The sequence below is a fragment of the Choloepus didactylus genome, chromosome 6, assembly GCF_015220235.1.
Source record: "Choloepus didactylus isolate mChoDid1 chromosome 6, mChoDid1.pri, whole genome shotgun sequence".
In the NCBI taxonomy this organism is placed as follows: Eukaryota; Metazoa; Chordata; class Mammalia; order Pilosa; family Megalonychidae; genus Choloepus; species Choloepus didactylus.
Genome location: NC_051312.1, coordinates 17,276,849 through 17,289,594, shown reverse-complemented (window position 1 = coordinate 17,289,594; position 12,746 = coordinate 17,276,849). Strand labels below are relative to the sequence as shown.

The following is a 12,746-nucleotide window of genomic DNA, read 5'->3' as shown; positions in this document are numbered from 1 at the left end:
ACAACAGTATTGATGTGATACATTGGATTCAACTTTATTAGTTCCCTCGATAGCTGGGATGGAAAGAAATGACAGCGAAGGGTAATGCCCTTCAGTATTTGTCTAACAATTCATTCAGTAGCTATAATGGAATCAGAGAGAGAGAGAACTGGAGGGACACTATTTAATGGTATAAGTTAGGACATTCTGAGTAACATGGCATTTTGCTCTTGTAATATACTCCAACTACACATAGTGTACCTCTTACTATCCTGCCATTTGCTAAAGGCTTGTGCATTTTTATGACCTCAAGACCATATGTTGCTGAATGTGCAGTGCAGCATTTGGGTGGAATAAGGGCTCTGAAGTCAGGTAGACCTGGGTTTACATCAGAGTTTTGCCCCTTACTTCTTGTGTGATTCTGGGCAAATCTGTTTTCCTTGCTAATACCTCATTTCCTCATTTGTAACATGAAGATCGTGCTATGTGCATTACAGCAATGCACTGATTATTTAATTAAATAATTTTTGGGCCTGATACATATTAGTGTCCAGTAAAGACTGGTTGTTATTACCATATGAACAGGCTATCCAGGAGAGGATGTTTTTGTGGGAGAAATCCCTTCCCCTTTTTGGCTATCCATGGTGGAAGCAGTAGACAAGTGACCATGAGGGATGGTGACAGGAATCTGGCTGGAGCCTCCATTTTCAACTATGAGCACTAAATGCCCCTCCTCACCTAAGGCAGAGATGTGGATGGATGCCAAGGATCATTTGGTCTCTAACAGTTTGGAGACATATGTTTTCACTTATGATTTAGGGAAACACTCTCTTCTTCTCCAAAACCTTACATAGGGCATCTTTGATCTCTTTGTTCCTCAAACTGTAAATGAGAGGGTTCAGCATGGGAATCACCAGAGAATAGAACACAGACACCATCTTGTCCCTGCCAAGTGAGTAGCTGGAGCTGGGTCGCAGGTACATGAAAAGGGCTGTCCCAAACAGCAGAGACACCACAATCAGGTGCGAGGCACATGTGCTGAAGGCTTTCCATTGGCCTTCCGCTGAGTGGATCTTCAAGATCGCAGACACTATGTAACTGTAGGAAACAAGCAGTATGAGAAATGAGGTTCCCCCAACAGTGACCACCACGAGGAAATTCACCACTTGACTTAGGAATGTGTCAGAGCAAGAAAGTGCCAGGACTGGCGGGAGATCACAGAAGAAGTGGTTGATGACATTGGGTCCACAGAAACGGAGCCGAAATATGGAACTGGCCTGGATCAGGGAGCTCAGAAAGCCACCAACATATGCCCCAACCACCATGCAGGTGCAGAGACCCTGGGACATGATGGTGGTGTAGAGCAGGGGCTGGAGATGGCAGCATATCGGTCATATGCCATAGCAGTCAGGAGGGAGCACTCCGTTAGACCCATGCCGACAAAGAAAAAAAACTGAGCAGCACAGCCCATGAATGATATGGTCTTCTGGTCCCTGAAGAAGTCAGCGAGCATCTTGGGAGCCACTGTGGAAGAGTAGCAGATGTCAATGAAGGACAAGTTGCCGAGGAAGAAGTACACGGGTGTGTGCAGACGAGAGTCACCTCTGATCAGAAAGATAAGGGCCAGATTCCAGGCCAGGGTCATGAGATAGATGCCCAGGAAGGTCACAAAGAGGACAGCCTGCAGTTCTGTGTGGTCTGTGAATCCCAGGAGGATGAACACAGCCACTGATGAGCTGTTCCAAGACTTGGCTATGGACATGCTTCCCAAGGTCTGCAAGGGTAAGATGCAGACCTGGGATAATAATGACAATCCACATTAGAGACGGTGTTAACAAATAATTACAAATGCATGGGGTTAAGGGGTGGGGGGCAGAGGATTTCACAGGGCTAACACTTTATGCAAAGCTTCTATTTCTTTTACTAGCTTGCTGTCTTTTTCTTTCAAAGAAGGCAATTATTGTCATTGTCTTAAATATCTAGGCAGTAGCGTATAGTTGATAAAAGCCAAATTTTGGATTCAGAATCCTTGGGATCAACTCCTGCTTTCACCATTTACTAGTTGTGTCATTTTAGGTTAGATATCCAACATCCCTTCACTTTTCTAGGGCTTTCCTTATCTTTAAAATGGGGTGACTGTACCTACTTTACAGGTGTGTTTTAAGAATTAAATAAGGTAGTGGGTGTAAAATACCTAATACATCGTAAGTTCCAACTGAAAGTTATTATTAACACAGTTCTTTGTGTCCCAGATGAGCCAGATTATAAATGGAAATAATGATTGACCTACTTTACTGAAGCTTAAATACCATATAACAGAAAAATCAGTGTTTCTGGTTGGTCCATTGCTTGGTTCAGTGATACAGTTATGAAACATTCAATCAGATAGAATGTTTTTAATCCACAGGATTAAACCAGATATCTAAAAATGCTTTTACTTATCAAATATTAGATCTAAATACACTAACATAATTCCAACTTCAAATTTTTCTCCAGTCTGAGCTAAGTTATTCAATCATTTAAAATGTGGGTTCTGGCTCTAGACTGCCTGAGCTCAAATCCCAGCTTCACTTTTTACTAGATGGGTGATTTTGAGCAAGTCATTTGAAATCTGTGTCTCAATTTCCTTATCTGTGAATTTACAGATAACAATAGCACTTCTTTTTTAAGATATCATCTGTCTCTCTCTAATTTATCACCTAAGTATCTATCATCATTATATCTATCTTTTTTCTTTCTATCTATATCCATCTATCTATCTATCTATCTATCTATCTATCATCTCATCTCCTTTAGAATATTTCTGGCCCATAGTAAGTGCTCTATAAGTGTTTGTTTTTGTTATTGTAACTATTATTATTGTTATTATTATTTAAAACCAAAGTTAACACAATCCTCAATCAAATTATTTGAATTTGTAGTGCATGAAGAATCTTTCAGGATTAGTGACTTTATCCCATCCAATCTACATTAGTAAGAATTCCCATCACCCCCTGCTTCCTGCACGCTAAGTCTCTAAATCCACATCATTAGAGAAGAGGTCTTGCTGTCAGCAGATTCTGAGGCTGGGGCCTTAGTCTCTGCTGAAGGAACCTGGGAGCTTGTGGTCAGAGTGCCCAGGGACTCCTGTACATGATGTGTAAAGGTTTCAAATAAATCCTGATCTTTATTCAGGTCTTAGCCAAAATGATTTGGAAGTTAGTGAATTTACCATAATGGTTTTTTAAACTATTTATATTTATAGTCTATTCTACCCACTTCTTAAAGTATAGTGAATATCTTACATTTTATTTTATTTTTCAAAGTAGAAATCAGTTCTTTTTATGAATTTAACAGCAACATTTGATAATTTTAAAATTGTTTAATCAGTACAAAAATGTGTAACATTGAACCTAAAAATTATGTGTAATTTATGATCAACATAAAAATAACTGATACTGTAAATCATGACACTCCATCTCCTGAAATAACAGCTCTTAACACTTTGGTGTATATCTCTTATGTGCAAGCGTATGAATGTGTATGTGTGGGTGTTTGTATCATAGTACACAAACCTTCTGTAAATTACATACATTACAGATATCACTCCAAGTCAATAACTTTACAATTTGGAAGTAATACTTTCTCTATTTGTTCTAATTATATCTTGCACAATTTAGGAAAATCACCTCATTTTAATATCCTAGTTTTCATAGATCAATCCTTACCTACTCATTGCCAAAAAAATTTTCATTGACCTTCTTAGCTTTCTTCTTGGGACTCACACAAAGTAGTGCCCTTAAAACTGGGGCTTCTTCTCTCCCACTCATTAGCTCTTCTTCCAGATTTTTCAGTGCCCAAATACCTCAAGTTTCCTGTGTGACTGCTTGTTGGGTTGTGCTTTGGGAGTTATCATCTTTTTGCATGTGTGTTGTGTTTCACAGTGGGGAAGTAGCTGGGGCTGTGGAACTGTAACCCATGGCAATCTTTAGGGTTTGCTCTCTACTTGTATCCATGGATTGTGCTTGGGAAGTTATTGCTTCTGTGTGGATATGTTGTATTCCACAATAAAAAGAGAGCATAAAAGAGAAAAAGGAAAAGGAAAAAAATTTGGATCGTGAATAAGAAGCTCTCTTTTAGACACCATCATGGCATCATTTGTGCCAAGTTTTACACTAGTTCCAATATTGTCAATATGACTTTCTGACTTTATCCTATATTCTGAGGGCCTGCACATGTTTATGAAAGGTGCATGGATGGCCCAGTCCCAGGAGTGTCTTTCCCCTTGAAGAAAAAAGTGGATCCTGCAGTAAAGTTTGGAGAATCTATTCTAGATGTAGAGCCACATGGAGAAATTGGGAGCTAACAACTTGGTACAAAGAAAAGCCCTCCTGCAGCCCTCACATACTCTATGTGGGGTCAGCCATCAGCAAGATAGAGACCAGAGGTCTGCCATATGATCTGGGATAACTTTGGGCACTACTTAGATTAGGAGCAAAGATAGCAGGATAAAGTAGTAGTTATGATTTTGGATAGGCTGGAGGACAAGCCTGGTTCTAAGCATGGCTTTGCCACTTGCCAGTTGTGGGACCTTTGGCAACTCATTTATAGACTTTCTGGTTTTGGTTTCCTCATTTTAGAATGAGGATAAGAGTAAGTACTTAACAGGTTGTTTGGGGATTGCTTAAGATAATGTGTGAAATGCTCATGGCTCCTGAGACAAGTTGTTTGAGTAATAAATTGGGGCCTTGGTTGTTAGCAGTAGCTAATACTCCTTGAAGAATTATTTATGGAACAGAACCCTATTTTGGAAACTCTTCTTCCTTATGTAAATGTAGGTTGAAATGTGCTAAATACAGAAATAAGGAGCTCAGTGATGGACTATTCAGGTTTAAAAGAAATATTTAGAGGTGAGGTTAATGAATTTAATCATGGGTTACCTGGAAATTTGTTTTGAATGTTGCCATCAGGGGAGAGAAGTTTTCATATTTAAGGATGATATATCCCAGTCACAGAAACAGAAAATGAAGCTAGATAAATTGAAACAGAAGAAAAAACATATCCAGGGATTTATTTCCAAATATGGATGCCTTGAATCTTATTCTAGAACATTAAAGAGAAGTATCTTAAGGGCTATATGGAGCACTTTATGTCACTCATGTACTTCTTTCCTTGAGAGAAAAGGAGATCTCCTCCACTTATGCAGCAAAATGGGTGGGACTCATTTTGGTCTCAGAGTCTGGATTCAGTACTCCAGGTGCTATAGATATAACAGCCAGACCTATTTTAAAAGGGTGTAAAGGGGGAGTCTGAGAGTCTCTGTGATGTGAATGGGTTTATAGATGCTGGGGCTGCATCTTTGTGAATAACACTACTCTTGAAGGCCATGGAGAAAATTCAATAATATAGAAAACATAGTACACCTAGCACAGTCCCTTGTACATGTAAGACACTTGGTAATTGATGGCAACTTGTAGAGTTGACTTAGGATCAGCTCACCCTCCATCAAATATCTACAAGGAAGTGTTAAATGTTAACCAAAATGTACCTAGTTTGAGCTTAACAGGTACATTTGGTGATGCAGGAAAATGGGATAATGATGAGTGGACCTAACTCAATTGTGGAGTTGAGGAAGTTTTCCTGTGGGTTCCCAATCATTCCTGATCTAGGCTCCATCCTTAATTCTTGATGCCTCCTCTCCTCACACCCGGGTGCGCCTGTTGCCCTCAAGGTTTCTCCTCCACTTCCTCTTCCACTGGAACGTACAAATGATTGATGAAATGTAGAGTCCTCTCCATGTAAAGTGATAATTAAAAAGGGGAAATACTTTAATCCAAGAATAAAGGTTTAGATGGTAAAATTCCAGGCAGAAGTCAGAAAGTAGAGGAAGGTATTGGAGGTTAGAGGTCTCTCTGGTGTTTTGAAAATCTGTTATGCAACATATATGATGACAGCCCTTCCAGATTACTTTTCACATTACTTACTAAATGAGGGCTGGGTTCAGGGGCATAGCAATACCCCCAGGAAATTTTTTCTCTCTAGATTTTCTTCCTAGGTGTAAGGGCTCTAACAGGTTTCAGGAAGTCCATTACAGGACCAAAAAGGTAAAACCATGATTTGAGGCTGAATTTGGGGAAAGCCAGATTGAGTTGAGAGATAGATGGAGAAAAATTGAAAGACAACCTTTTGTAGATCCAGGGTGCTCTATAAAGTGAGATTAACATGGGTATGAAGTCAGAGAGTAAAAGATAAATGATTCTACTCACCCTTTCCCTCCTGTTCTGCCTGTCATTTAGCTGATAACTCTCTTCATTGTTCTGCTGTGGAAAAAGGCTAATCAGGCTTCAGTAATTGCTTCCAATTCTCAAAGGGCTAATGAGTTTGGAAAGCAAGCCTGAGCTTGAGATTGGTTTGCTCATCAAGGATCAAAGTAAGTTCTTGGTTCCAGGAATGGGTATTTATGGGCAGATAAGTGGAGAGAGAAGATATACAGAGAGAGGAGGGAGGTTATAATTTTTAGGAACCTCTTCTGGTGTCTGTTAACAACTGCATTTGGGGGCATTTTGGAAGAGTGTTTCAAAGCTGATATTGGGCATGAGTTTCAAAGGAATGTTTTTCTCTTTCCTTGGAGATGTTTCATTATATTTGCCCTTGAGGGTAATTTTGAAAGGGAAAGGGATGTATCACCCAGCCTTCACAGATTGTAGTTAATTACTCTCTGGAGGATTGGAGGGCAGATATTCATTTAAATGCTCCAAAGATAGAGGTTATTAAACTCCATCCCGATGGTCAGTTTCTCAGATCCCCCAAGGCTGATCAAGATCTCCTCTGATATAGTACATGATTAGCAGACTCAGTTTAGTGAAGAAAGCAAGATTTCCCATATATATTTTTACTACCCACCTTCCACACCATCACAGGACCTGTTTAGCCTGAAATATGTTAAATGGATGTGAACTCAACCTTAGTGAGTTTCTACTATGTGCCAAAGACTTTCTTATGGAGCTTTATGAGTGTTAACTCACTAAATGCTCCAAAATCCCCTTACAGAGGGGAAAACTGAATTTCAGAGAGGCTAAATAACTTGCTGAAAATTTTATATCTAGGAAGGAATTGATCCATATTTGAACTCATGACCATGTGATACCAAATCCTGTATATGAATGTAAGGCCTATGTATGAATTTTGGAACTAAAGTACATATAAATGTGTTGACATGATCAGTCATAGCCCTCAATCCATAATCCATACAGTCTCCAGAGAATCCTACTATATTCCTCTGAGAAGGAGACATTAGATTCAAGACCTTTTTCCCTTAAAGATTCTAAAATTTTATTTTGATTTAGCATTATATAATATAAAGATGTAGAACTTTTATTTCTTGTAGGGGCACACACAAATAAAAAATAATGGTCAACAAAATGCAAGGTACTAATTCATGTGCCTGGGGATGGAGGGAGCAACCTGAAAGGTTTTATTCACTTGTTTCTTTAACTGAGAATATTGAACTTTGATCTGTCTTAAATAGCTACAAAAAATAGTGAAAGGTTGACCCCAGCTCCATGGCCAATTAAGAGATAGAAATTTATCCAACCAGACAGAAAGAAATGTAGGGAAAACATCCAGAAGGGTCTGTAACATAATTTAAGGGAAAAACATGGATAAGGGAGAGATCATTCATTCATTCATTCACTCAGCAGGTATTTATAATGCCTATTCTGTGCTAGGCACTGTGTTACTCACCAGAGGCACATTTAATAGAAGATTAGGCAAGGACTTTGCTCAAATGGTACTTATGTAATCATGGGGTTGCTTGGGATAAAATTCTCAATGAAAGCAAGCTTTGGAAGACCAAACTGCTTGGTTTTCTACACTTGGTCATTCTGGTAGTGATGATGAATAGTATGACTGTTAGATAGGATGGCTGTTTCTGACTCCACTGGAGAGCTTACAGAAATAAAGTAACAAGCTTTTGATTTTAAGCTCTGAGCTCATGTCACAATCAGACAACCAAAAAGTGTTTATATGGGGATCTAAAACACATCTTTTATTTATTGTAGTTTCAAATCAGACCAAAATTTAATTGTGCAGGTTGCAGAGTCTCTTAAATAAAACTCATGGCCTGTCTGAGAAAGAGCAAGACCCCGAGGTTGGAATGGAAATATGTGAGTTGGCTCAAGTGAAGGTGAGAACCTTGAACCCCCAAATGATCTCAGCCCTCTCTAGGCATAAAAACAGTACCTCTTAACCTGTTTGAAGAGACCAGCCTTTCCTCACATGATAACTATTCCTTAACCTCATGTGAAACTATTGCCTTGAAAGAGGATTCATATTCCCTCCAAGACCCACCCAACCAGCTCTCATTGCTGCCAGATTAGAATTTGAGTCAGATATCACCATTTTCCAGATGGACAAGTGACAAGTATGACCTTGGAAAAGAGAACTTATCCCTCCAAAGCATTCAAGATATTGCTGAATTATTTAGGAGAATCCTGGGAAATACATACAAATGGACTGTTAGAGTGTTAGAAAGGACAGACTATAACATCGGATTGGGTCACCTTTGGTTATATACTCTGGATTTGGAATTTATTGTCTTAAGTTGATCATCTGGGAGTGGCTGTAATGATTTGTTTACTTCAGTAAACAGTAAGCTGCTTTCAATGAGTTTGAGATGGCAGATCTTCTTGGGCACAATTCAGAGGATGGAATACAAAGTCCTAGGGAGAAAGGAATGTTGAAATGGGCTGAACAAGTGTGACCTGTGTAATAATCTTCTTCACAACAATGTCTACCTAGGGGGCTAAGAATAAAATCCCTTCAAGGCATTGAGAGATAAATCAGGGAGAAGAAAGCCAACATCTCCAAAAAGGAAAGAGGTGGAATGACAGTATGTGATGCTGCCATTGATAAGGCTTCCTGATTTCATTGATTAAGTAAGAGGCAGTGTTGAACCTCCATAGAAAAGATGGGCAGAATGAACATGTTAGGCAGAAGATATAAAATGGCAATGATAAGGTTTTTTTTTAAAAAAAAAATGATAAAGATTTAATTTAGATATAGTAAAATTCAAGCTTTTTAGGTGTAGTTCAAATGTAGTCACGAAATCATGACCACAATAATGTATAGAGCAATACATTACAACTAAACATTTCTCTGTGATTTAATCATTAGGAATACTCAAGGAAATTAGGGCTTTCCTGTTTCTCTCTCAATATCCAAGAGAAACTGAGCACTAGATTTCAAAGTGCTATTTATGATACTAGGGAAATATCCAGTTACACCTCTTCTTCCTTCTCCTTTGCTCATTCACACATAAGAAACATCTCATCTGATTTATTTCAGTCAGATTCCTTGATAAATAATGTAGAACTGCATAGCCTTAAGACTAAGCTAGGGGAAGAGGAGAGTCCAATTAAGGCTAGAAAGAAAGACCAGAGCAGTATAAGAGAGATGGGAGGAAAGCAGGAAGGAGAAGACATTGAAGAGACAAAGTGATGATGTTGCAAAAAGATATCTACATTGATGTTTTGTCATCATACATGAATGTCTATGTCTTGGAGTCCAAACCACCTGTTGAGAAGATGAAAGTATTATTACACATATTCATCAATACTAGAGATATTATGCTTTAGCAGAAAAGAGTAAAGAATTTTTGAATTGCATTTGATTATCAGTTCAGCTATTTTCTGGCTATATGAATCTGGGTAAGTCATTAACCTCTCTAAGCCTTAGATTCTATACAGAATGGTGATAACACAGCCCTTCTCAATCTATCTCCTGCAGTTGTTGGAGAGATTAATGACTTTATATGTAAAGTTTAATGAACTATACTCAATTATCATTGTAGCAAGTCTTGGTTCCTAAATACTCCGAGAGAAGAAAATTATCAAGAGGATTATCTTTTCCTTGGTTGAATTATCCCTCACAACAAAAATAATTTGGAAGTTTTCATTAATTTCAGGAGGTAAGGAGGGAAGAATCTAACTAGAATGCCTAATAAGATTTTATAATCATCAAAATCACATAAAGCCTCAGGCCCAGTTAGTTAATCTTTTCAGATCTCTAGTTTCCTGGGATGGAAGTGAAAAGTGCAATTTTGTAATTTGTTGTGATACAGAAAGAAAGAAGTAATATTTAATGGGGTAATTAGGGTGAGAGGCCAGATGATTTGACCTGGACATTTAGAGTGACATTTTAGGTGAAGTACCATGTCAATATTTGCCAATGGAGGTGGAATTTGATTTGCTGTTGTTTAAGTTTCCTGGCTGCTAAAACAAATACATAGTGGGTTGGCTTAACCAACAGAAACTTAGTGGCTCATGGTTTTGAGGCCAGGAGAAGTCCAAGTCTCCAGGTGTCAACAGGGCAATGCTTTCTTCCAGAGGACTGTGGAGTTCTGGGGCTGCCAGCCGCTGAGGATCCTTGGCCCATGGCTTTTCCATCACATAGCAATGCACCTGGCAATGTCTTCTCCTTTCTCTGAGTTCTGTTGATTTCCATCCTTTGGCTGCTCTTTGTGGCTTCTCTTTCCATCTGACTTTCACTCCAGTATTGCAGATTGAAGCCCAACCTGACATAGTTGGGCCTTGCCTTACCTGAAGTAACATCTTAAAGAGATCTCGTTTACAGTGGGTCCACACCCAGAAGACTGTGGGCTAAGACCAAGAACATGCCCAAATTGGGTACACAATTGTGTTAGCCAGGCTTTTCTAGGGAAATAGAACCAACAGAAAATACATGCAAATCTTAAGAGATTTTTATAAGGATTACCTCACGCGATTGTGGGGATGAGCAAGTCCAAATTCCATAGGGCAGGTTGCAAGCTAAGATCTCTGATGAAGGTTTTTGATGAATCTCTCAGGAGAAGCTGGCTGGCTGGAGTAGAGATAGAAATTCTCTCTTCTGGCTGATGAAATCATCACTTTTCCTTTTAAAGCCTTCAACTGATTGGATGAGACTGCTCTCATTGTTGAGGAGAATCTCCTCAGTTGATAGGAGATGTAATCATCTATAGATGCAATCAACTCACTGATGATTTAAGTCCTCAAAATATCCTCACAATAACAATCAGGCCAATTCTTCCATGACCCATCAACTGGACATGATAACCTGGCCAGATTGACACATGAGCTTAACCATCACTGTTCAATCTACATCCGCTATAGATGCAGGACAATGTTTAAAATGGTAGCTTAATTACTGCATTCTTGTTTAATTTCTCTTTCCTGATGCTTATTTTTTGAGAAAGCAAAAAAAAAAAAAAAAATCATTTTCCTCAAATGTTCACTTGCTTTAATTCCTAAGGTGCCAAAGAAAGTATTAGAAATGGAAAGATTTGTTTCCTTCTGTTCATTTATCCATCATTCAACAAAAGGTTGTTGAAGCTTGACTATGAATGATGAACTGTTCTAGATGGAGGGGATGCAGAGGTAAACTAGATAATGACTCTGTTCTTATAGAGTCTACTGAGAGGTTTCATATAAACCCACAAATAAATAAAACCATTTTATAGAATGATAAGGGCACTTATCAAGAGGAAATTGTGATGTGACAGAGTGAGTAGGGAGAGCAGAGCAGGGTGGTGTTTGAATTCATTGAGGGTGTGAGGGAGCAATACATTAAAAGATCAGGGCACAGTAGTATCCAAGCAGTGGGAATAGCACATGTGAAGGCCTTGCTGTGGAAATTAGTGTAGAACCTGACAGAAGGCCAGTGGGGCTGCATCATAGTGAAGGAGAATGGAAGCACTATGACATGAGGCTGGAGAGCCAGGCTGGGTTGTAGGAAAGGACTTGGGAAGCTGCAGGGAGAAACCATTGGAAAATTGTAAACTGATCAGATTTATATTTTTGGAAGGTTATTCTGGCTACTTTTTGGAGAATGAGTTATAATGGGTTGGAAATTTGATTAGCCTAGGTGAGGGATGATGGTGGCTTGAACTTAGTGTTAGGAGTGGGGTTAAAGAAATGTGGTTGTATTTCAGATACTATATTTTGGAGATAGAATGGCCTAGACATAGGAAAAGGGGAATCAGTTATGAGCCCAAGATTTTGGCTTGAGTAGCTGGTGGGTGATGGTACCATTTACTGGGAAAGGGAATATTGAGGAAAGAACAAGAATTTGGAGGAAAGCAAGAGTTCTGTTTCAGTATGCTAATTTTGAGATGCTGAATACATAACCATTGGATATCAGAAGACCAGTTAGGTTCATGAGTTGGGAACTTGATGGAGAGGTCAGGGCTGGAGATAGAACTTTGAGTGTCACTGGCCTAGAAGAGTCTTTATAGCCATATAACTGGATGAGATCACCCAAGGACAGTGTAAGCAACAGCATCACTCTCCATAGTGTCTGCCATAGGGTTCATCACCAGGATGCATTTCTTGGAGGTCAAGAAATGGAGCCATTCTTTAAAATAAACAATCACCTCACAATGAATTACTCTTGATAACTGACAGAAGATCAAGATGTTAATGTGGAAGAGCTTGGCTATACTTTGACCATGAGTGATTTGCCTACCTTCCCCTCTTCATGAGGTAGATTGAGTGAGGGAAAGAACCTGGCAAATGGGTGCCAGGCTATTCTTTTAATCTGATTTTTAGAGTAAGGAAAGGTGAAATGATGGTGGTTTAAGTCTAAATGGGCAGCTGATCAGGAAGGAAAGTAGCTACAACCCAAACCAAGTAGTTGTATTTGAGAGATGGTAATTTGAAAACAACCCAATCACAAAAGAGCAACCAGAGCTAGAGACAAGTAATCAATTTTCATGAGAGTTATCCTAAAGCAGA

The 12,746-nt window shown here is 39.0% G+C and overlaps 1 protein-coding gene across 1 annotated transcript; it reads right to left on the bottom strand.

The window, feature by feature from the left end:
* Positions 1 to 794: 794 nt before the first annotated feature.
* LOC119538187 (olfactory receptor 5A1-like) lies at positions 795 to 1,741 on the bottom strand. The gene is given in 2 exon segments (XM_037840998.1): positions 795 to 1,351; positions 1,354 to 1,741. Coding segments are annotated over 2 exon segments (945 nt in total).
* Between the last annotated feature and the right edge of the window lie 11,005 nt (positions 1,742 to 12,746).